This window comes from Thunnus maccoyii, chromosome 1, assembly GCF_910596095.1.
Source record: "Thunnus maccoyii chromosome 1, fThuMac1.1, whole genome shotgun sequence".
In the NCBI taxonomy this organism is placed as follows: Eukaryota; Metazoa; Chordata; class Actinopteri; order Scombriformes; family Scombridae; genus Thunnus; species Thunnus maccoyii.
In genome coordinates, this window is record NC_056533.1 from 26,797,895 (window position 1) to 26,823,320 (window position 25,426).

The window sequence follows — 25,426 nt, forward strand, 5'->3', positions numbered from 1 at the left end:
GGCATGCGTCTTAACCAGTAGGCTACTGGGGCAGGCCACACAAAACTACAAATTTGAAGATGAACCCGTACATATGGTTTGGGAGGAGGAGGCAGGGTGTTTGATTGTGGAGTGGTTGGATTTGGTAACATGAGCAGCTGGACAGATGCCAACAAGGCACTGTTCTCCTCTAACAATCTATACATGAAACAGAGGGCTAATATCAACAGAGTGATACCTTGAAGGTTTTATATCACTTCCTGTTTACCAAAGCGTCTGTGCTACCATATGGTACAGCATCTCCATGACAACCATGTTGGTCCTGGGTTTGGAGAGCTGGTGATCCAGTAAGCTTTGTACTGACAGTGGTGGTGGAAGAGAGGAGAGAGGCATTGATTGATAAGCAAAGCTGCCTACCTCAGGCTCTACTTGGCTCTGACAGGGACAAAACAGCAGTCTGCTGCGCCTGCCACTGACATTTGTTATAAATCATTGGCAATTTCATCAGTCGAGAGTGAGAGACAGAGAAAGCCAGAGAGAGAGGGAGGGAAGAGTGACAAAAAAAGAGAAATAGACACCTGTCTCTTGACATTGTTTATTCCATTTTTTTTTTACTTTGAGCTCAACATCCATGTACCTTTCCTTCTCCTTTTCATTTTCCATTATGATCCTCTATGCCTACCCAGAAACACCTATCGGTTATGCAGTACACAACCATATAACAAAGCAGAAGGTCAGGACATCTTTACTCAAAAGAATTGTGCTCTAACTCCCCTTGAAGGGTCAGTTCACCCAAATTACAAGAAGACATTTTTTCCACTTATGCCAGTGGCAGACAGTTTCAGTTGTTTATGCTGAGATTTGGGATATCCATCTCTGAAATTTTTGCCCCCATGACGGGTGTTTAATTTTTTTGTGATATAGCTCAATTGAGCCTTTCACCCTTCAGAGGCAAAATTAGGAGAAAGAAGACAAAAGAAGACATTTCTGTTGTATGGAAACTGGTTGTTGTTTAAGGCACAATAATCGGTTAGTTGATGTATGTGTGTGTATTCGTTGAGACTCTAAAACAACCTATAACTCAAACAAGTTGGATTGGTATGTTACACAAAATATACATTAATAATGATGCAATTCTGAAAAAAGACCACTGCTTTACCTGTGTGCAAATGTTATGCCTAAATCCGAAGCTCGTATACACTATATAACAAAAGCCAGGATTCAGCTGTTCTAGACAAATAAGAGAGAGCTTACACAAGCCCACCCTACACATAAGGGTTCTGCCTATGCACTATAAGTGCAAGTGGGTCAGATACAAGACTGGCAAAGTCCTTGATCCTCATCTTTTCAAATATGTATACACAATCTGAAGCTGTCTTGTATGGTATGGAAACAAGTTGAGCTCCAGAAGAAAACTGGTCTCAGAGGTGGGAACTACATCTAAAAATAACTATCTATCGATATAATGCAAGAACAAACAATGGTTTCATGGACTTCACGATCCATAAGGCTCCTGTCTACTGAGCCATTTTTCCTTCAATTTTTGTTTAAATTACTTTTCTGCACAAATGAGCATGCAGCTAACAGAAACTGCAAATTGCAGCTTCTTGTCAGATGTTACCTGGCATATTTGTGTCACCTAAAAATCTGCTAATTTTCACGTCTGTTTTTCCAAAACAGGTGTGAAAACAATTTTATGTGGCAGAACTATGTTTTTTAAATTTAGCTGGTAATACCTCTGTACTTTTACTTGAGTAGGATTTTAAATGCAAGACTTTTACTTGTAATTAAGTATTTTTACATTGCGGTATTGATACTTTTACTTAAGTAAAGGATCTGAGTACTAATTCCACCACTGTTTAAATGTTATATATTAACAACATGTGACAACAGGGAACCTGTCATTTCAAACTAGGCTACTTCATTACTAATGATTACTATAGCTGAATAAGTACAATAGAAATAGAAGTGACTGTTCAACTCTGACAACTGTACACCATCTATGTAGTCTGTGTATGGATAAACACAGGCCTTAGATACAGTTCCATCACGTCTAAAATCTCTAACAACGATCCTGCACGTCTCTAACAGTTACAAGAAAGAGAGTCAGCTTCAGGACACACTTCAGTAACATTACTTGTAGTCATGGGTTGAGACTGAGAGTATGACTGGCTCTGGTAAATGACGTGCAAGAAATAACATTATAGCCTATCTTTTTTTTTGTGACTAAATTATGGCTCAACAAACTTGTTGACGTTTGCTATGACATTCAAGTTAGCTCTACAAGACTCAACATCACTCTCAACTTACATTATATCACTGCAACAAAGGGCATTATTTAGGTATTTTCAGAAGTGTAACTGGGAAACTGGGCATGCTTGTCATCATAGAAATAGATCATATGATTGTGGTGTTTTTAAAAACTTCAGCGTAGAGGTGTGATGTTTATTGCAACTTCTGCTGCCTTACCTTCGAAACACAGCTGCGCTCACTCCCTGAAGCTGCTCCAGTCTGCAGATGCCTCTCTGTGCTTTCTGTGGCACAGCAGCATGCACAGCCTTCAGGGTTGATAGGCTATTATTCGTGACGTGTAACCAATCAGATAGTGCTGTGGGTGGGACATTGCTCGAGACCACAGAATGGTGACTACAGACAGAGGCTGCTGTATCAGAGCCAAAGTAGTGCATATTGGCAATCGGATAAAAATAATAATGATTCCAATAATCATAAAAATGCTGAAAAGCGGATCTGATAATCAGTCAACCCCTAATCCAAAATCCATGTCAAGAACCTTACAGTATGGAACAATGGTCTACATTGTTTAGTGGGACCAACAATGTGTTAGTGAAGCAGGAAACTCTACTTGTGGATGCAATGCAGTAATTTGGGATTAGACGATATATGCTCTAAACTTTAAGGCTATGCCTGAGGGGGTAAAAGCTACATACTACTTCTCCTTCACTATTTGAAAAACCAGGAAAACTGTTAAAGCATACATTGTTGAAAGGGCTCCATAAAGAAATATACTACATAGACAAACAGTCCCCACACAGATGCATCACCACATAGTGTATTATTTCATCTCCATACCTTTCTCTCTCACTCTTTGTCTCTGTATGCTAGGCATCTATCGACCACTTCTGGAAACTTAATAAAGCTGTAACAGAGGTGAGCTGGTCTCTAGTCATTGTTTGTTGATATTTATTCATCTTTGTTTGGATCTTCAAAGTGGATCATTTTAGCCTATTAAAGTGGATGTCAACTCCTTTACACCCTTTCATTGAAGTATGAATCCTTCGCAGTCTTGAGAACTGGGACAAAACAAAAGATAATGACTTACATCTAATAAAAAAGATGACATAAGTAAGATCCAAACCAGTTATCTACAGAGTCAGTGTGAACTGCCAATGTGTGAAGTTGAATTTGCACATGAAAAGCGCAGTGGTTTAACGTTAAGTGTTTCATTATTTGATTCCACTACACTGCCAGGAAAGGAGATCAGAGACTTTTCTTTTTCCCTGATCTATTTTGGTGCTCATCATTTTCCCCTCTCTAACACCTGAGACAGATAATTATCCATTAAAAGGGAAAAAGTGCTACATTTTGTCGTTTCTTTCCAAGCAAGATGTTTTTAAATGTGACACAGCAGAGTGACAAGCAGGAAGGCCAATGATTATAGTAATTAGTTAGAAAATAACATCAAGTCATTAAAAATAGTTTTAGCACTCGCGGGCTATTATATGTAGTTATTTTAGAAGACACAGTCCATTTGAAGCTGAACTCTTTAAAATGTTCTCTATTCAAACTTAAACACACCCACAGTTCATTTATCTAGTGTCTTCATGTGGCTATTTTTCACAGGCACCCATGGACTATTCTTTGCATGTTTCATGAAACGATATGGTATCATCTTTTAGTTCTGCCCGTCTCTCACGTACAGAGACTTCGCATAATCACTCACCTCCCTGATAAATCATGTCCCCTCTGCTGTAACCCAAACACCTTCCATTGTCAGAGCTCTGGCTCAGCTCACGGGAAAGGCTGATGGATGATTTACAGGCAGCCAGCCTCTTCTCTCTAAAACCCTCCTAGGTGGATAAGCCTTGTTCATTAACCCTTTCACATTTCTGAGCCCATGCAGGCTGACCAGTCTTACACTTTGTCCATGTAACAAGAAGAGAACAATAAGGAAAGATGTGATCCAAGGGCCACTTCAAGTTTATGTGTTTGGCTAGGGCAAATAAGGGTTTAGGTACTATCTTTTTTCCACTGTAGTCTACTCTAAGTAGCACGGCTGAGAAGCCAATGTTTGCTCCCAAAGACCTCACATGAGCCTTCTGCTTCCCTTTTATAATCAATCAGGAAAGGTCCATTTCCCATTTGTGAAACATTCTTTGTCAACAAAAGTTAAATATTTGTTAAAAGCATGACTGTAATCCCAACATTAATGATTCTGATAACATTGAGGTTGGTGTACTGCAATACAGATTTTGTGCATTAAGGGGTTATGTACACAGTATAGCCTGTGAACGTCACTGATGTAGCGATGTCACTGGAAGATGTCGCACACCTTCTAGAAAAATAATCAAGTCACGCACTGGGGCTATGTCGTCTACAGAGCTACCAGGTGCAAGCCAGAAGAACTGATTGCTCACCTCAGACTCATTTTGTATACTATATATAAACACACACACATACTACAAGAGTGTCATTGTCATCAAAAGAGGATGAGTCGCAGCAGTATCATCATCTAAGTACCTAGGGAATGCTGTTAGTTTGAGCAACATTGTTCACAAAATTGAGAAACAAAGTGCCCCAGCCTCTTGTCCATAAAGGCCTGTAGCAATGCTGTGTAGATAATTGATGTTGGGTATTTGCTTTTGCAGAACACACTGTATCTAATTTATTCACTTCTTATCCAAGCCAAAGGATATATTAGAAATAAGCAAAGATCATGAGGCAAGATTTAACTGGGGAATGGCCACATATGCATGTCTTTATTTGTGCTTTGGAAGACAATTAAATGACGTAGTTCTGGCAGCATTTAGAAACTCCCCACTGTGTGTGTTGCATCGGCAGAAAGGGAATTATGGACGGAACTCAAAGTGAGAGTAATGAGGTACACAAAGCAGCAAAGCCAGTATAATCAGCTACATCCCGACATCCCTGCTCAACCTGCTCGTTTTTGCCGGTATCAGAAAAATTTTATTCTGAAGAATCAAATGAGCAATTTTCTGTATTTTAGTTTGCAAATGTGAGGTGTGTTATATCAAAACAAATGTTATAAATAATTGTGTTTGGCTAGAGGTGTTCCTGCATGCTGAGCAGAATCTGTGTGTATACCAGTGTGAGTATCTGTATGTGGCTGCCTGTGTGGACAAACACAGAACTATCTGTGAAATACATTTAGACAGCCTTGTCTGACATTGTAATTACCATTCAAACTAGCCAGGCTAATTACCTCCCTGTTTAGAAAAATAATCAGGTTTGTACACAAATCAAGGCTAGCCAGAGACGCTGCAGTCTGAAAACCAAAACAATTATCAAGTCTACTGGGCAGGATTATTATGTTTTCCGTTTAATCAAAACTTGCATTAAGAGTTAAAGTTATCATTATTGTATCATTTAGTTTTCTAAAGATTATTGCATAAATCCCTAAATTATTCATTATATTCCGTCAATCATTTTTTTCTTTTGAATTTGTTACAAATTCTAACCCCTATTCCCACTGGGCTCCAATGTGATTAATTAATTAAGGGTAATTAATATAGCTTGTTTACAAAATATGTTTTACTATCCCCTACAATTTTTCCTTCATTAGTAGCAGTGAATGAAAATTATATGTAAAAAAAAAAATGTAGTTATGTGAAATTTGGAGCCAGATATTTTAAGATAAAAGACTGAGAATCAAAGTCAAGTAAGCACTATTTCAAATAACAGGCACAACAAAGTTTCTAACTGACCACATGAAAATTTAGTCTAATAGAGACTGGAGACTTGTCATTGCCTTTGATCATATTGTGGATATGCAGCTGGTCTGCAGGTTGAAAGCAACATAAAGGGCCGACGCAGTTGTCATTTTCCCATCCAGCGCCCACGTTGTTAAAATAGCAATGGCACTTGCGCCCATGGGCATATTGGTCTAAAAGTAAGGTGTGGTCAGGCGCATTGTCGGCACATTGCTATCTTGAGGCAGCAGAGAGCGATTGCGCTATTGACCAACAAAAACCTGGTCTAAAGTCAATGGTGCAATGTTTCACTGTTATTTTAAGGGCACATTATCAAGACAGTAATATGCACCTACACAGGCGGGTGCACAACATACACTCTGCTTGCACACACAGGACGCGCAGCAGGCACAAACATGCAAAAGGTAAATAAAAGGATTACAATGTGAAAGATTGTTATTGTGTATGTTAATATATTTTAAAAAATATATGTCATAATGCTTAGTCATAATATTTATCAGAATTAACTAATCGCAGTAATGATGGATTAAATTGTTTAATTATTTGACCAAATCGTGGCAATACATGTAGGTATTTAAACAGACGGACAACAACGGATCAGACACAGATCGACTTTCCTGCTGCATCAATACACGATGACATGAGGAACACATGAGGAAATAAATGAGGTGAAAACAATTATTAAACTCACAAAGGAAATAAATCTGCACAGCTTCTAGCTGCTGCCAGCAGCCGGATCAGATCCTTGGAGAGCTGATCAAGTCCTGATAACTGTGTTGATGATTCTTTACATGATTAAAATCAATGATTTAACAACAATATTTAACAAATATTCTTCAAAATTTTTGAGAGTACAGTGATCAGGTTTCCATACTTTCAGCAATTAAAACCCTGCTGATTTGACCTGTCACTCCATGACTAAACAAAACGATTTTAAAGAAACTAAAGCTGTAATTTAAAAAAACAAACCTTTTCAAAAACCAAATGAAGATAAATTGGCGACAAATTAATGGACAGGATCTTAAACTGGTGGTCTGGAACCACAGGAGGGTCCAGGAGCAGCAGTGTGCTCGTTATGGATCGTTTGCTCTCACTTTGCGCACAAGCAGATCCGTTTCCTCTGCAGAAAAGTGCTCCTTCTTACTACTTGGCAAATGCGCCATCATAATAGCAATCCGGCCAGGTGCAAGCACACCTGGCTCTTAAAGGGAATGGGAGGTGACACTGTGATTGGTTTATTGCATGTTATGCTGAAAACACACCCATGATTAATTAGGAGACTATGGACAACCCCTTTGAACCATGCGCCTGGCACATCAACCAATTTTCCGCCGTGAAAATAGCAAAAGCTGATTTGGACACACCCTCAATGCAATTGCACCATGCGCTTCAGACCGTGTGCTTTAGATCGTTAAAATGGGGCCCAAAATCATCAACGATTAGTCTAGGGCTCTTCTAGAAAACAAAATTGTCCATAATTTGAGTGAGGCAACTGTACAACCTCAGGATCAGGCATTCAAAACACAAGTCAGTAGTGCGGCACAAGGAACTGATCCAACACTATGAAAAAAACAACAAATATTTTGGCACAGATTCACCTACACTACTGACAAAGTGGAAGTCAGCTGCTTTATAAAAACGTGTGTTTGTATTAATATTCTATTGCTTTTTTTAAGAACATGAAAATGTTTCAAAAACAGAAAAAAACAAGCCTGGCTATGCAGCACTGAGTGTGCAATGGCAGGCTTTTTAAAATAATCTTTTTGTCCGTGCCCTTTGCCAGCTAGCAGCCATTTCCTTTCCTTTACTCCTCTGCCCCGTATCTGCTTTATTGTGATGCTAAACAGTGAGTTTTGACATTCAGAAGGGCCCTGCCAAAGGACAGGCCAGTGGATGCAGTAGAGAAGAGAAGGCCTTAATGGGTTCAACTGGAATCGAAAGCATCTGCTAGTCTCCACAGGCTGGAGGAGAGGGAAATGTCAAGTATGGTTATTATAGAGTAGGCAGCAGCTCTAGGAATTTTCACCTGAATGAAAAACAGTCTCGGACAATGCACATTCACAACCTACATCTCCACACATCAACGCCCTTACTGAGGCAGTGAATGAACCCATTCACACCGAGATGCATGTGCTAGAGTACTGTGACGCACATGTTCACAAGCACAAACAAAACAAATACACACACAAACGCAGACATACAGTAATTGCATACACTTACATGAGGTGAGGTACAAAAGGATCCTTTTTCATTTCTGTATGTTCTTTGTTACCTTTGGTAGAATCGTCACTAAAAAGACTTCAACCAAATTCGATTCAAAGGTAAATCTGTCATCTCCTGAATGGCAGGGAAAATCACATGTTTGTGAAGTGTTCATACATCTGCAGAAAGTCTTAGAGTGAGTATTTCTTCACAGGATCACTTGAGCTTGTTTGCTAATTTGTACCCCCAAGGATGGTAATCAAAGCTAGTGCCAGACTAATGAAGCTTTTTAGCTCAGAGGCCAGAGACACATACATGGTCCTGTGCCTCAAGGCTAAGTGTCTACAAGGGCGTGTGTATGTGCTAAAGTGAATGCATGTGGCTGTATACAGTCAAATGTGTGAATGAATGAATGTATGTGTTGGTTTTTTATTTTTATGTGTCATGCCAAACATTTGGCCCATCCCCTTAGGATGACAAGAGACCACTATTTTACAAAACACACATCTTATGTATTGCATATAAAAGTCATATGGGAAAAAGGAGAAGAAACACAAACAAAATAAAAACAAAACAAAACAAAAATCCCAAATGAACTGTTCACATAAAGAACTGTTGCATATCTACAGACTATCTCGATAAAGAGCTTTTTTCCTTGTCTCCCAGGCTTTCTCCAGATAACTGGCTAATTTATATGTTTCATATGTGAACAGCCAACTCAGTGTTTGTGCATCATCCATATTTACAAAATCAATATGTATTTTTATCTTACTAAACAAAGCATTGCACAGTTCACAATAAAAAGGACAGTAGAAAACAAAACAGGACTCATTTTCTATATCATTTAGCAGCATATCGGACAAATCCACTTTTCCTCTTCTAGATTAACATACAATCCAGTTCCAACAGTCAGAGGTAAAATATCAGATCTCAGCTGGGCACATACAGATCTTTGCTTTTTGGACAAATCATATACAACATAAATTTCCATACCATATTCAGTTTTTATCATTGTAAAAATATGCAGTTTTGGTTTAGTCCATATATTGTCAGCCCACTGCCCTCTGTCCTTGGCTAACACAGACTCTCTAAACAAACCAATGTTTTATTATTAAAAAAAGCCTCAACAAACCCAGAGTTGCAGAACAAAGTGCACACATCTCTAGACCAAGAACCAACAATTTGTTTATCCCAGATAAATATTTGTCTCGTCAACCTACTTTCTTCCATATCAAGTAACCAATTCCAAAACTGAACAACACATATCTTCCAACGAGCCTCACAATTCCCATTCCATGTCCCCCACTATAGCCAACTTTGGTCCATTTTTGTGCACACCCAGAAACCATAGCACTGTTTCGCACTGATTCACACAGAGATATTTCTAAGGCCCCTAACCACAGCAGTATAATCAAGCACAGGACACACACAAGTTTGAAACAGTGTAGAGTGTGTTTGCAAACTCATATCCTTCAAATTTTTCCTTTACCAATGATTCTTCCCAGAGTTCTACCTGCTGATTCAGCAAGAACCTTAACGTCTTTTATGACATTCATATGTTCATCAATATAGAAAACTGAGATATATTTATATGAGTCTGCACAATTCAGCTTATGTGATCCAACTTTAAACCGGTGAGTACAGCAGGTAAATGAGGGTTTTCTAGAGTGGATTATTAGGAGTTCAAGACCGAAGGGCTTGAACCACACCCATTTGTGTCTAGATAGGTTTTCCGCCATTTTGAATTTTTTGAAAAACACACTTTTTGACATCTCCTCCTAAACCATAGGTCCGATTGCTACCAAATTTTCTGTGGATCACTACTGAGGGCGTGACTCAGTACATAAGTAGACCAAAGTCAACAACCATTGGGCCAATCATCACAAAACTTGCAGGATATGTCCATATAAGTACCTGAAACATACTCTGAAAATCAACCACTCAACCACTAGGGGGTACTACAAATGCAAAAATATTTTTAATCAAGCTGTTGAGACTTTCAACTTCTAATGGTCTGCGTTGGTTGGTTAATAAACAGTCTCCATTTTTTACAACACTCAGTGCTGGAGAGCATCTGATGCATTTTGTCTTCGGATGGCGATAGTAAAACTATGTCATCTGCATACAGAAGAATACTTATCACCTCCCTTCTACACATTAGCCCACAAGATTTAATTTCTTTGGCCACATTATTTATATAAATTGCAAACGGTGTGGGGGACAAAGCATCACCTTGTTTCAACCCTGATTGAGGTTGGGAAGCAGTTTGTATGATACTCATTCAATCTGACACGCTATTGACTCACTGTAGAGAGCTTTTAGAGCCCTGTAGAATTTTCCATTCATCTCATACTCAATAAGTCTATAAGGTAAAAGAGCCCTATTGATCATATAGAAAATCCTCTGAAAGTCAATACAGCATTCATATGTTGACTTGTTTTCACTAACATTGTTTGTTATAATTGTAGATAATACAAAGATATGATCAAGACATGACCTTGACTTACGAAACCCATTTTGCTCTTCCATGAGGAGTGATTTTTTTCTCTAGATACAACATGAGTCTCTCATTAAGTATAGCTTGTAAACTGTGCTCATTAGGCTGATACCTCTGTAATTTAATGGAACCCTGAGGTCCTCACTTTGGGATTTTGGTATTGAATTTGTAATAGATTTAAGCCACATAGATGGTATTTTGCCAGATTCAAAACATGTTTTAAATAACTCGCACAAAATATCAAATAATTTGGGTGATTTTAGTATTTCATTTGGTATATTTTGAACTCCAGTTGATTTTCCCAATTTTGCTTGGGGAAGATTTCAGCTTTATGCATAGACTGCCATAATTCCTTGAACTCCTTATTCCAATAAGGTTTCTTGTTAAATATATAAAAGCTTTATCAACTTCTATTTCTTCTTTATTCAATTTTCAAAAGCTACTATACCAGTTATCAAGATTTTCTTCTTCCTAAAACAGAATTTTAAATCATTCTTCATTTTCAAAAAAGTTGATAGTTGTAAACCAGAAAATAAGAAGTTAGCTGGTAAAAAAAATATTTTTTGTGGGAGAAATTAGGAGACTCTCCTGAAGAGATGCATAATAATGAGTCAGTCAGTCTTTATTAAAAAAAAAAAAACATCTTTCTCCAATTAGATCCATACAGTTTGTAAATCTAATTAATTGATTTGGGGCCAATACTTCAAAGACGTTTGTAAGCAGTCATATGGTACAAGTATATAGTCAGAACCAGAGCTAGTCACAGCTTTACCCCTGACAGATACAGATGTATAATTATCATTCAGAGGGCATATCCTTCCATTAACAAAACATAACTTTGATTCTTTTAAAAATTCAATCATGTGTATGAGTATAAAAGGGTGGTATAATAGCAGATCAGCAAAGCCCAAATCCCACTGTCTAAAGGGAATCCAGCATCAAACAGATCCTGCTGCCTGAGGGCTGGCCTTCCTGTTCTATCGGAGTGGAAACTCCTATCGCTGCACTTAGAGCTTCTGGATCAGTGAGAAGACACATATCAGGTAGAGTGGCAGCAGAAATGACAGTGCGGGAGAGAGACAGAGAGATGAGGTAGTTTGGAAGAATGAGATCATTTTATCACCACAGACTAAAGTGGTCCTGGGAATCATCAACAACAGGAGCCTTGGTGTTTGTTCCTATTTCAGTATGAGTATGGTGCTCCAGAGAATGATATCTGTATATGGGACTGTTTACAAATTGGTTATTGCAAGAAAGTGAGTTGAATTTTAAACTATTCATTATCCCCCTTTCATCACTCCTACCTAAATTCTCTGTGTTACCTCTGAGTCAACACAGCTTAGTGGCAACCATAGCAACACATGCATACAGAGATGTGGCTTCTTTCTCCCAAGGCCCACGATGTGACCAGTCACAAATGTTAGCCTGGAGCACAAAACCACACAGCCAGCCTGCTGAAAACATAAACAAATAAAGGAATAACATAAATGTTTGACAAGATGGAAGCAGAATTGTGGCAAGAGTGGGAAAAATGTTTCTCAGGCACCTCTAATGCTCCTTTACCAAAGGTATTACCAAAGAGACAGAACTCAAGCACCTCCCTTTGTAGAGGGCATAGATATTAAGGGTAGATAGTACTCATTTCCCTCCCATAACAACATAAGTTCATATAATAATCTCCCTAGCTCTTTCTCTCCCTGACGGCTATGTGATATGGCTGCTGGCATTGGTAAATGTGGGAGGACCAGGAATGTGTGTGGCTGGGCGATAAGGCTGCTGTAAAATTTAATTAGCACAAAGCCATGGTGAAAATGACTTCATTTCTAACTGCATTATTAACTAGAGTACTATGTAAGAGCCTAGTCTCAGTCACTGTATATAACAGGTTCATGAGAGAGAGAGGGACAGACAAAGAAAGAGGGAGGAGGAGAGAGAGAGAGAGAGAAAAAACAATGACAAATTAACAGATTTGAAAGGGATAAAAATAGTCTTAAGACTTTAAACTAAATGCCTTATAAATCTTCAAACGTTTCACCCACTGGCTTTCCTGCATCTGTTCCTAAGAAACATAAGGTGTACATCAGGGTAGGCAAAAGTTGAGACAGCATGCATGTGAAAAGGAAAAACGAGGAGGATCTCCAAAGCCGTCTGAATAGCAATTCCACATTAGCAGCTTCACCTGCTGTTTGGGGCCTGAGCTAGTGTGAATGGGCTGATTAGGGTCCTTGACTCGACATGCTGAACACCACTTTCTATTTCACGATCCACAGCCTTTATTACAGGCCAGCTTCCTCATAATCCAGCTAAAAGTGGATATCTGAGGAGCCTGATCGGCTTAGGACTTGGCTAAAAACGTGGGATGTACAGCCGAGCGACATGGAGCAGAGTGCAGAGGTATTCGTTATCATCTGTTTTCTATTTAGGACTGAGTGGGCACAGTTGATCTCAGTGTCTGTGTGTGTGTGTGCATACATGTATGTGTGTCCACTCTACTCTCATCCATTACACTGACCTCTCCAACTAGTCAAGTGTATATATTGCACACCATTCCACTTTCTCATTTTCTTCCATTTTAGACTGGGCATGGATTACAGATATTACAATACTGTGAACAATGGTATATTTTCTAGAGCTGCTTTAAGCTTGCCCTCTTAGCATAGGCTAACACAATCATTATTAGTTTAAACACAACTCAATGTGTGTGCATCAAAATTCAGCATGTTTCATTGGAAAAGGTCTCTGAATATTCAGGGCTCCTGTAACAGCACGAGTGGGAGCCATTAAAAGACATTTTTTATTATTATGTCTTTGCCTCTAAAGTGACATACAAGTAAACAGCATCACGATCCCTCTGTGTAACATATCACCTGCAAAACCATAATTTCTAACCAAAAGTTTTCAGATGGAACTTATTTCATATTACCCACCTTTTGTATTACACATAGGGCACATGGTGTCTTTTCAGATAAATGCAATTCAGTTATCCCAATATAGACACTAGGTGCTCCCTGCTCAAGGGCAGCAGTTGCAAAAAAATCAGAGAAGAGTGGTGACCATGGGTTGCAGGTTCAAATGCCAGACCAGCTGAATGAATCTGGGACAATTAATAACCAACTACACAAGTATAGCTCCTAAGTGGCCGACAGATCAGACTGTACTGGCCAGCTTCCATGTGTGACTGTGACTATGTGAGCTTGCAGCAGGGCATTCCTGGAACAGAGAGTATTGTTCACAGTGAAAATTGAATAAACGTAAAAAGGGGGGAAAAAAAATCTTTTCTCTTTATTGCTCTCTACATTCCTCAATTACTATTCCACATCTCTCACTGCACAGGCTGGACCTAATTACACTAGCCACTTTGTTAAGGTGCCCTTTTGCTCCATCTGTTCAATGCATGTGTGCACAGGCTCAAACGTGCTCACACATACACACACAAACACACACACACACACACACACACACACACCAAGTACAGCACTTCGGACAGACAGACAAAGGCAGGTCAAGGTACACTTTCCCATCTGGATATGCCTTTGTCTATAAGAACAGTTAAACATCTAAACCACCAATAAAATGTGGCGATGAGAGAGACGCTTTGACTCCAAGTGGCCGGACGATTGTGGACATGAATACAGAGAGCAGTACACCTGTCCGAGTCTTAGATGCTGCTAATGCCCCAATCCAGAAGTGGCCTTTTGCCTGCAGGGTTTAAGCTGACAATTTCTATGCATGTATGCATGAGTGTGTATGTGTGAAAGAGGGAGAGTGAGCACTCAGTGTTCGGGAACAGAAGCTCTTTGGCAATAATCTGTCACAAAAGCGCACGGGCCGTACGTGATGTGTGGATGATATATTATGACCACATGCAGATAAATCAGCAACTTTTACAGTTACACTTTTGAAACAGTGACGTGTAGCATCAATTCAAATAGATCTAGGGAGGAAAATGTCTGCGCTTCTCTTTTTGTCTTGGGCTCACTGAAATGATTTAATAACCCTTTCCTTTTCTGCTTATGTCATGTCTGGGGGAAAGCAGCAAGGCAAGGGACGAGATATAAAGTGAAGACAAAACAAGTCAAAAAGTAAAGAGTAGACTGAGGAAGTTTGGAAGGATGGAAAGCTTTCTCCCATAATTGACACTGATATGAAGAGACAGAAATGTGAAAGAGGAATGAGAAAACACACACAATCTGCAGGATACAGTAGCCTGCAGTGGAATCCACATATCACAGTCTATAAGAGGCCCAATCAAAAAAGCAAGCATCTAACAGAAGATTCCACAAGAGTATGCCAGCCTCTGGAAGCTACAGTGGCTGACTCTCACTGCTAGTTTTTCACAAAATTGTCTCACATGTGAGCACACAGAACACACAGAGATAGGAGGAAACAAACTTCCTTTTTTTATCCTACTTTTTTGACTTTCATTTCAACTTCACACTCTCCCCAGTTTCATCTTAATGATTCTCTGCAGCACAATGTCTGAAAGACACCGTGGGTTGAGTCTCAAATTAAGCCTATTAGTCATCTCCTACCACCATTTGCACCTATACCCAAGCCATTTAAAGTCTGTACTGAATAGCTGCCTGCGTGAACCAGGGATCCAACATTATATACAGAAACATAAATTCAGCAGAAAGGGTCATAAAGTTGACTCTGCAAATACATACCACACAAGACTTCCAATAGCTCAGGGCTTGCTTTTAGGGGGGAAATCTTAATGCTTTCAAGTGCAAGTAAGGAAAAATAACTCCTGTTTTCATTTGGTAAAGGGTTCACTGGCTTTGTGAAATGACCTTTACATCAATTTCAAGCTCTAGTTCAGAGCTATATCACACATGATAATTGTTAGGCCGGGTGTCACTAAACACATCTAGTAATTGCTCCTAAAGACAGAGGCATTTACTCCTTCATAGATCCTGTTCCTCCACATTTTTTGTCCATAATGGATGATTCCAGGACAAGGGCATTACAGCACGCAATACATTCTTAATGTTCCTCTGGGTTGTGCTGTCTTACACACTTGGAGGCTCTCACTGTCTGTCAAACACAACAATTAAAAAAAAAAAGTAGTTATATGATTCCTCTTAGCCTGTACCTGCACACGCCAGCCTGTCAGCAAGGCCTTGATGAGGGCTTGAAAAGGAGGCTGAAATGACCAGACAGTGCCTGGAGAGATGTTTTCAGAAGGACACAGTTAAAAAGCTACGGCCGCTTTATAGATTCAATAAGTCTCTTACACCTGTGTGGCTAACCACCATCGATCCATCATTCTGTGGAGCCCAATCCAATTTAGAGTGTCGAGGAGCCCCAGAGCCCCACAGCCTTATCCTAACCCAGGCCAGCCACCACAAAGCCTGCTTACCTTCATCCCCTGAAGTCTGCAGGTGTGTCTGTGTACTTTTACGTGTATGTGTGTATGTGTGCTGAGGGAGGACTGCAGACCAAGCTAAAAACCTTAGCTGCTGGCTCATGTTTAAGTGTGCTGAGCCAATTTAGGGGTAAAGGAGGAGAGATGAGAGACAGTGGAGGAAGCTGAGAAAAATTCTGGGAACTCAGGCCAGGACCCAACTCAGACACAAGAGTACAGAAAGAAGAAAACAGGAAAGAAGAGAGGGAGGGGGTGATGTACCTGTACGTCTCTTTGTGTGCAGGAAACAGTGGAGAAGACTGCAAGGCATCTTTAATCCTATTTTCTATTGCATGGCAATAACACTCATCATGACCATGAAGCATATAACCATAATCAGACAACTCCACAGTCTCATCAAAGTCTTCTGATAGGGGAACACAATCTATTGGCCATCTGATTTGTATCTGCAGACAAGAGACTGGTGCACTTGAGGCTCCCTTGGAGCTAAACGTCATGGCACCATGCATGTTCAGAATGACCATTCAAATTTCTCCCCTTCAACACTAATTACAGTATCTATTGGCGCAGATGTTTCTGTTTTAATTCTTTTTGCTGCTCCACTGGAGTGTAGCAACACCCCTGAGATCAATTATTAAAGGTTATTTAAAACTGTGGGAAAAGGAGGTGGTAGGATGGTGTGAAAGTGAATGCAGCTGTTTGAGTGCTTGTGCCACTGACTAAACTTCATCACCTCCCAACTAAACAGAGAGCGTCTTGTGAGTTTCACTCACTACAGCGACTGAGCCCAGGGCAATTAAGGCCTGGTTCTCTGTAGGAGAGAAGATGGGAAGGGAAATGGGAGAGAAGGGGGTGAGGCAGCAGAAGTGGAGAGACTCCATACCAATAACAGGCAATTATGTTTGGGGAGGGCCATTGTCAGGCCATGAGAGTATAGAAGAAGACAGCGGGGATATGGGATGGTAGGGAAATGAGGAGGAGTGTTATTTAGGAGGCAGATGGCAGAGAGGGGGAAATTAAGATGAATGGGCACTGAGAGGGCTGAGCTGGTGCTGGGGCTGGGCAGAGAAAAAGTAATTAGCTGTGTTTGCTCTGGGAGGCTGGCAGTGAGTATGATGCCTGAAGTGACAGGCAAAAGCCTTGAGCTTTATTAGTCAACAAGGCCATGTCTGAGGCTACCAGCAGGGGGCAGCTGGGCCAGCAACCTTCCAGGGCATTTTTACCTATACAACACACCAAGGGGTCTTTTCAACATGGACACCAAGCAGAAAACTCCATCACACGCTGTAATTTCTTTTTACTCTAATCCCCTGTTAACAACATAGCTCTGGCATGTTCTCTCTCATATTTACTGTCTCTCTCTCTCTCACACACACAGGAACAAACAGCATCTGAGTCTCAATGCTCCGACTATTTTCTCTCACATTATACCTTAGTTTCACCCTTACCAACTGGCTCTATCTTTCTTCCTCACACCATTTCTCTCCATTTCTTATGTTACAGCCACCTCTATCTGTCTCTTTCCTCCCACCCTGTATATCTCCCTCCCCCTCGTCCCTTTCCAATCTAATTTCAGATAAGTCGTAGCAGAACAACAGAGCAAGGCCCTTTATCATTGCCATCAATGATGTGGGTGGATTGAGCGTGAATAATTTTATTCATGTGTGCCTGTACCCAGCCCACTGGGATTCCAATTTCAAGTATTAAGAGGTAATAGGGTTACAGCGTAATTTTAAGTGCCTCCGTAATGATTGTAGAAAACCTTTGACATGAGAAGAAAGTTGTTGTTTATTTTAGCTGCAGCTAAACAGTATCTGTTTGCAACTATGAATAATACAGGACAATTCAATTTGGTATAATTAGTTTCCCACCCAATCGTCACTTCCAGGAAGTCATACACACATACCCTTGCCCTTTTTAGATTAAAATATTAGAGTTTCTAAGTGATAACATTGGTCACTCGACATGTTCTAAGCTACAGGTACCTTATATGCAGTCTGAACGGCATTTCTAATACAGCATTTTGACTGTATGTTTGACCTTAGAGCACATGCCACACCTATCTTCAAAAACAAGGTATGCAAACATACATACACATACTTACACAAGGAGGGACCCAAAAATTTCTGGAATTGTTAAAAAAAAAAAAAAAACTGTCATTATAAATATTTCACTATAACCTTTCTAATCCCTTTCAAAGTACTCTCCTTGAGATGTGATACACTTTTCCCAGCACTTACTCTATCTACTCTATCCACAAAATTCTAAGACATCTAAATCATCTTTCGATGTGAATAAACATCTGTTGCTCCCTTCACATGAGATTTAAGAACAATTAAAAGATCACAACTACATTGAAAAGCATAGTGTTGAACTCAAAATGCTGCAGGTACTGAACAATTTAGGAACCTCATCAAACTGAGGCACCAGAACAGTCCACACATTGCTTTCAAATAATCTCAGACTCTGCACACACTACTGCCTCAAACTGTTTTAGCAATGGCCTTTCACACTTTCAGAAGGCACACACAAGGTCACAAAGAGGCAAAGAGACAACTGAAAAGGTCAGTGGACACACAAACAAGCAGGACATATGAACTGTCAAAGGCAATTTGCATTTCATGCAAGCGATGGTTGTGGCTGATTTCCAACAGCAGATAAAAGATAAAGCTGAGCATGCTTGTGGCTTTAGCTTTATGCGATTGTTATTTTTTGCTTTACCATGGTTAACAGGCCTGAGAACCTGGCGGTAGGAGCTGGGGCTGATCGTCTGCTGCTGGTTATCTGTAAGGAGGGTAGTGGACACACAATGCCAACACACACTCATCAAAAGGAATCAAAAATATCACAAGGAGGAGTTCACCAGTTGAAGAATGCCACCAGCCCCACCAGCTCTCAATTCTTCAATTCCTGGATGTGGATTTAAGATTGCCAGAAACAACAGTAATCTAGGTGTGTATTGCATTATTACTGAGATCCAAACATAAAACATTTTCAGTAATGTTCTCTGGCATCTGGCTTAGTACTGCTAGCAAGCATTTGTACAAACAAAAAAACTAGCATATTTTGCAAGTGACTGAGAATAAAATTGAATGAAGCCAAGACATGAGAACCCAAGAATGCATTCAATTCAGTCAGCTTTTTTAAAAAAAAACAACAAAAAACGACTGGAATAAGTGACTGGAATTAGAACACTGAATTATATAATGTCCAGTCTTTCTAGTCAATACAGGTACTAAGCTGGTGTGTGTGTCTTTGTGTATAAATGTAGGTAAAGGACATGAGACTTACCCCTGGGTCTTGGCGCTCTCTTCCTGCGGTCTCTGAATGCAGCACCTGACTGTAGGGCTTCCAGCAAACTATCCATCACACCTGTCTCATCGTTCTCTGAAAAACCCAAGAAGAAAAAGAAGGAGGGGGTGTGAGGAGAAGTAAAGAAAGAAAATCAGATAAAGTGCAGTTTATTTGAGTGGTGAGGCTTGCCATACCCATTGCAACAATTTGGAACAGACAATGACAGGCCACTACATTAAACACATAACACATTCAATATTAAAACCCTTGAGCCAACATGTATACCCAATACATAATAGGACTAGCTCAAGGCAAGTTTTTGAAATATACAAGTTAGAAGTTTTTGTTGACAATCTGTTGAGAGAATGTCAACAGCTGACTAAAAAAATTACAAGATGTCAACTTTATCAATAGTCACATGTAGAAGAATATGCAATACACTGTCAAACTGAAATGGTACAGCCATTCCATTTCAAAACAGGCAGCATGGTGTTTCGCAGTATTTACTGTGGAATACTCTTGACTCAAAACATCAAGCCCTTGCTTTGTAGTGGCAAGGGAATCACCCGAATGCCCATGTAGAAGGGAAAAAGCTTTGCAGATATGACATGTAAATCATGCCCTTTGGTACAGCTAAAAACCTGGCACTGACACCTGAGGCAGAATGATGGACCTGACTAGTGATTTATAGTGAAAACAGCCTCCAGTGGATGGGAAGGAAATAGATAGCAGGTATATTGGAAAGTTCAGGGACAACACACAATGTCAATAAAAAGTTTATACTGTGGTTGTCATGCAAATGTGAATGGTGTTTTCTTTTTAACACCGCTTCTGTGTTGCCTATAAATTTTGAAGTCTTTCTCAAACACCACGCAAATGTGAAGGGATGTTTGCCACTGAACTCTGGACACTTACATTACCGCTATTCACACATTGGCATTAAACATTATGTGTTTTAACAAATACAGAAACAGTGGTGGCTTTATTACATTTGACTGCTGGCTGCTGTTTGTATGTTGTCCATCAGTCTCAATGTGTTGTTTAGTTTTGTGTATTTCATTCAAGTTTCAAAAAAGTGTTACAGTATAAGATGTTAAAGAAGAAAGAAAAATAAACAAATTTCAGGTGACTGATTCTCCATACATGAGAGTCTAAGTATTCTCGGTGAGTGAAGCCACCCAACCCACTAGAGAGCAAGTCTGATCTGTGCAACCGCATTTCAGCAAGCAAACACAGCCTCCTGTGCCAGACAGCTGGTCTGGTCACTGATTGAAAGTCACATTGGTGTAGTCACTAGATGCTAGTTTGTTCAGTTCTATTGGCTGATGGTCCTTTCTTTTTCATATACTCTTATGTTTTACCATTGGTAAAGGATTAAATCACAAATATGTTTACTGCAATTCTTATTGTATGTAATCAATTAAAAAGTACACTAAATGATTCACATTTTAAAAAGACGATATGGCAAATGGTTTTCAACAAGCACATTTTCAATTAATATACTATTTTTATTTTTTGTATTTTAAAAGAACTGTAATTGAGTTGATCCAACACATGCAAAAGAGAAGCAGATGAAACTTGAACTTTACAAACAATGTCAGCAATATTGAACAATGGGATGACACTTCCTGATGAAGATAAATGTGCACCCTCATTAATATTTGGTACCTCCACAGTGAATTTTCTTCTGCACTAGAAGCTATTGTTCCTAAAACAACGAATCTGCTCAAAGATGAAGAAAGTCGTTTGATGTAAAGATTTTGAATGCAATTGAAAAAAAGGTGCGAAAATGATGGCTATTCTCCAGACATTTAAAACGTTCAAACGCAATTACAGTAAACTATGTGTGCTGTGCTTAAACATTTACAATAAGTCTGATTCATCAGTGTATGAAGTGCTGGAAAAGATGTTACAGCTTCATCGGCCTGATAGAAACCAAGCTGTACCATCAGCCACGGTGTGACTGCTGAGTCCCACCACTGATTTGGTGAGGGGTAAGAAGACATTGCTCTGATTAAGACTGTGTGTGTTTTTCTCACTCTTCCCACTTTGTCTGACAATTCCCTGTGAAACAATAACACACACACACAACAAAATTCTAATTCTAAAAGAAGAAGACTTTGTGATGCTACCGGGGCCTATACTGGGTCAAAGGTCATCACACTCTAATTACCACTATGGGTTTTATTTTTGTGAAAGTGGGAACAAGCACAAATTAAAGCACTCATGAGTGTGGCAAACATGCATATTTTTGCAATTTTGCTGATGAGAGGTACACCTACAGTACAATCCCAAAATACCACAGCATAAACTGGGAAAGGGGGCTGAAGCAGGGTAAATATATTGTTAGGAAGAGGCATATATTGTCAGCAGGTGGAGTTGGGCCAGGCTTCAATAATGACCAGCCAAGCACACAATTTCCTAATAAGCCAGGCAGGCTAGCTAAGGGGAGAGAGCCCCAGGGTGCAAATGTACAGCATCCAAAATATGATTATATAGCACTTAAATACACTGAATTACAGGCTAGCTTCCTTTATTTATCATTTACTAGCTAACACAATCCACTATAATAACTCCTTCCTTAATCGAGCTTACATATTTTGTTGCATTGGTTTCCTGTCAAGTAAGGGCTAGAGTTTGGCCAGCAAACTGCTATATGCTCATTCTTAATCAGTAATGGGAGGATGTCTCATATTGTGTAAAAATGTTTATTTAAAATTTTAAAAGTGGCAAATCATATAACAGCTTCATGCCAATGCCAAGTGATGGTTAATTTCGCTACTAATAGACCGTTCTATTGCCAGCATCACGGATTGTAACTGAATTGAGTACAGTCTATGTTTGAATATGTAATCTGTTTTTTATATTTTTATTATATACTGAAATCAGTGGTCAACTTCTGGTTATTTGTGGTTGTTTTAGAGCTTCACTATCCAGCTTGTCATTTCTGTTAGATGTCTACAAGCTCTTCTCAATCTCTGGGACTTTTTCATGAGTCATTACCCACAACTGCTACAGTCACACTTTAACATGGTGCCTGCTTACTGAACATTTCATCTTCTTTTCCTTTATGCATACCATTCAGCACCATGGTGGGTTCCCTGCAAACTTACAAAGACTGTCATTCAGCTCCACAGTACATGGTCCCCTTAAAGTAAACCCTCTTCTACTCTTAAGCTCTTGTATTGAGGGCAGAGAGTGGTGGTCCCAGGGTGGTGGGCTGCGGTTGTACCAAAACCCCACGCTAAGCTGCAACTATAAACAAACACACACACACACACACACAGTGGATACATCATGGCCCACCTCCTTTTCTACCTTGTCAAAAGTGTGCATTTTTTGTGCTTTTCATTTGCAACAGTTGCACTCCTCCTCTGGCTCATATGTGCCTAGTTCTTCATCATTACGCAGAGCAGAGAGGCAGCACGGATTTCTAAGCAAAACCAACGCTCCTCGACGTCCAAATTTGTCTCCACTGTTGTGGCAATTCATCACAGGCAGCGAGCTTTACACTCCACAACACACATAGACACATACACAAAAATACAGACAGTACACAGAAAACAAACAAAAAGGAGCAGATCAATCTATTGCAACCTGTAGTGTGTGCCTTCATGTGTAGTACTCCGTTTGACTCCAACCCACAAGAACATGAAACGCTATGTGTGCCTCAGGAGGCAAGGAAAAACGAAACCCACTCAGATCTCCCGCCTCAGGAATATATGGTAGCAAAAACAGTCCAATTTTACACATCAATCAGAAACAACTCAGACAGGCCAAGACAGAAAACTGCTTTATAGAATGTAGACAAGGGGTGCTTTCAGACAGCCCAACACTGAAAATCATAAAACATATTTATATACTCACACCCACGTGCTTGCAAACTTAGAGAGAGAGAGATCACAGACTTGTCACATGGCTAGTAATGGAGGAGGAACACATGGCAGAGGAATATTAGTCAAGCTAGTAGCTGTGAAATGGGTTTGAAACAGTCATTCAGCTTGTGAAAGGTGGCACTGAGGAGGATGTGGCGAGAGAACAAAGACTAGTGAGAGGAACGGGACAGTGAAGAGTGGTATCCCAGGTTTGGCAGCGGAGCTACTGATTGGTCCTTTGATGTTCACAATTCGCCTGCCTTTTTCTATTCTGCTGCATCTGGGATCGGAGCTCTCATGACAGGCGTGCAATGTGACTTTTTGCTTTAACTTCCACAAAAACTGAAGGCGCTCTCAAAAGCCAGTCTAGGCCTCACTGATGTCTATTTAAAGAATAGTAAGAGTGTCTGCCTTGTGTTCACATCTTCTTTATTGCTGCTCTACAGTAAGCTCCAAGTTCCATGTTTTAGTAGTGAAAGAAAGAAAGAAAGCAGTAACTGAGCCAAATGAGCTCTATTGTGAAGGGTCTAGCTTGACTGCCATCTTTGGGAGAAAAGAAAAAAAAAAGGTGTGGATATATACTGTATTGTGTTGTTAGATGTACACACATAGATGTACAAGTGTACAGGTAAGATCAGCAAGAAGATAAGCAAAAGCAGATGAGGTGTTTACTCTACCACAAAACAAAAGAATCAACTCTAGGAGTGGAAACAAGACAAAGCTGAACTTCCACCTCTAGGAAAAGGCTATAGTTATCCCCCTGTCTGTAGTGAAACTTCAATCACCATCTATTTAATCAGAGCCTGTTCAGACTGGCGTTTTCCATTGTCTGGAATAGCAGCCTGTCAGTGTCTCGATGTCTATCCTCCATAAAGACCCGGGCTAATGTCTCCTGCCACTTCACTCAACAGGATGTGGCACTTATCATCAGGACAATGACCCGGTTGTAGCGGTGTATAGCAGGTGGGCCAGAGCATGGCAAGAAAAAGGGTCAACTGGGTTGGGATGGAAAAGCTAAGGAGAGAAAATGACATGCCTGAGTACAATGAATGCTGGCCAACCACTGTGTTCCCTTGGACACTTAAAAGGCAAATGGTGCAATAAGGTCAGTCAGCCACCTCTCTATTGAATACTCTCTGTTCCACTTTACTGATACTAAATATTCTCTGGATGATGAATAGAGAATGAACAACTGACATCCACGCATCATAACCTGCTAATAAATATTCTAATAGGTCACTGATGATAAGCCAGTCAGAAAGAATCAGCATCTTAGCCAAGCAGTAGACAAAATAATGTTATCAGTTAAATACATACATTAACAGATAAGCCTAATGCAAATATGTATACTATTAAAGCAGTAGTTCACAACCTGGGGGTCAGGACTCAGACATGGGTTCAGACGATGATGATAACCGTGTCAGGAAATAAGAAGAAGCATAATTCTTCTACACAGAACTGTTTAGTTTTTGAACTTTTCTGTTTGTTTGTTTTTCCTTTGTGAAATACTCTTAAAATTACTCAAAGTCAGTCAGTCTGAGAAGTGAAAGTCATTTCATTACACTGCTCACAACTTATTGACATGCACTCTATGATGAGGGTTTGGAAGAAGATATTGCTTCATATTAAAGGGTCGCAAGCAGAAAAGGTCAGAACCACTGCTTTACATCAATCAGTTAAAGGCAGTATCATTGACATTTTACCATTTGTATTTTCTATGCTCTATTACAGAATGTTCTGGCAGTACAAAGTCTGGGTAAAATATATTTCAAATAGGAATGAGAATAATGATGGACAAATGACTGTAAAGCAAAGGAAAAATAAATTGGTAATCTAAGTCAGTCCAACTTGATCTCTGCACCACGACTGATGAATAAGGTCAGAAGTGCCTTTTACTACAGTGGCCAGTAACAAAGGACAAGTGGCTATTTATTATATAAGGGAAGCTATTTGGATTCAGTTGCATTTAACTGTTGAAAGCTTTTATTTGCAATTCATCTTGAATAATAGTGACCGTAAAAATATAAGTTACATTTCTTAGGATTTTCCTTTTTCTGATATTTTTTCTGTCTGCTGGAGGTATATAGTAACTAGGCCATTATTTTTTATTAAATTAAATTAAATTAAATTTAATAATTAAGTGGCTTTGTGTTGAGTCCTTCCCTTGCACACCTTACAGAACACAGACGACAAGCAGTGGAGGTTATTGTTAGCATAGTTGCCAACAGAAACACTGGGCACA

The 25,426-nt window shown here is 39.7% G+C and overlaps 1 protein-coding gene across 6 annotated transcripts in view; it reads right to left on the bottom strand.

Moving 5' to 3' along the window:
* The window catches only part of LOC121909861 (protein diaphanous homolog 3-like), a 191,241-nt gene that overhangs the window by 38,628 nt on the left and 127,187 nt on the right, over positions 1-25,426 (bottom strand). For 4 of the 6 annotated variants that reach the window (XM_042430931.1, XM_042430850.1, XM_042430777.1 and 1 more), the window contains 2 exons: positions 19,307-19,402; positions 18,737-18,799 (listed from right to left, as the gene is read on the bottom strand). In XM_042430931.1, the coding sequence (XP_042286865.1) occupies positions 18,737-18,799; positions 19,307-19,402 (159 nt within the window). Of the gene's footprint in view, positions 1-18,736; positions 18,800-18,833; positions 18,926-19,306; positions 19,403-25,426 lie in introns of those variants that run through there. The other 2 variants (XM_042431101.1, XM_042431015.1) reach the window with 2 other exon arrangements.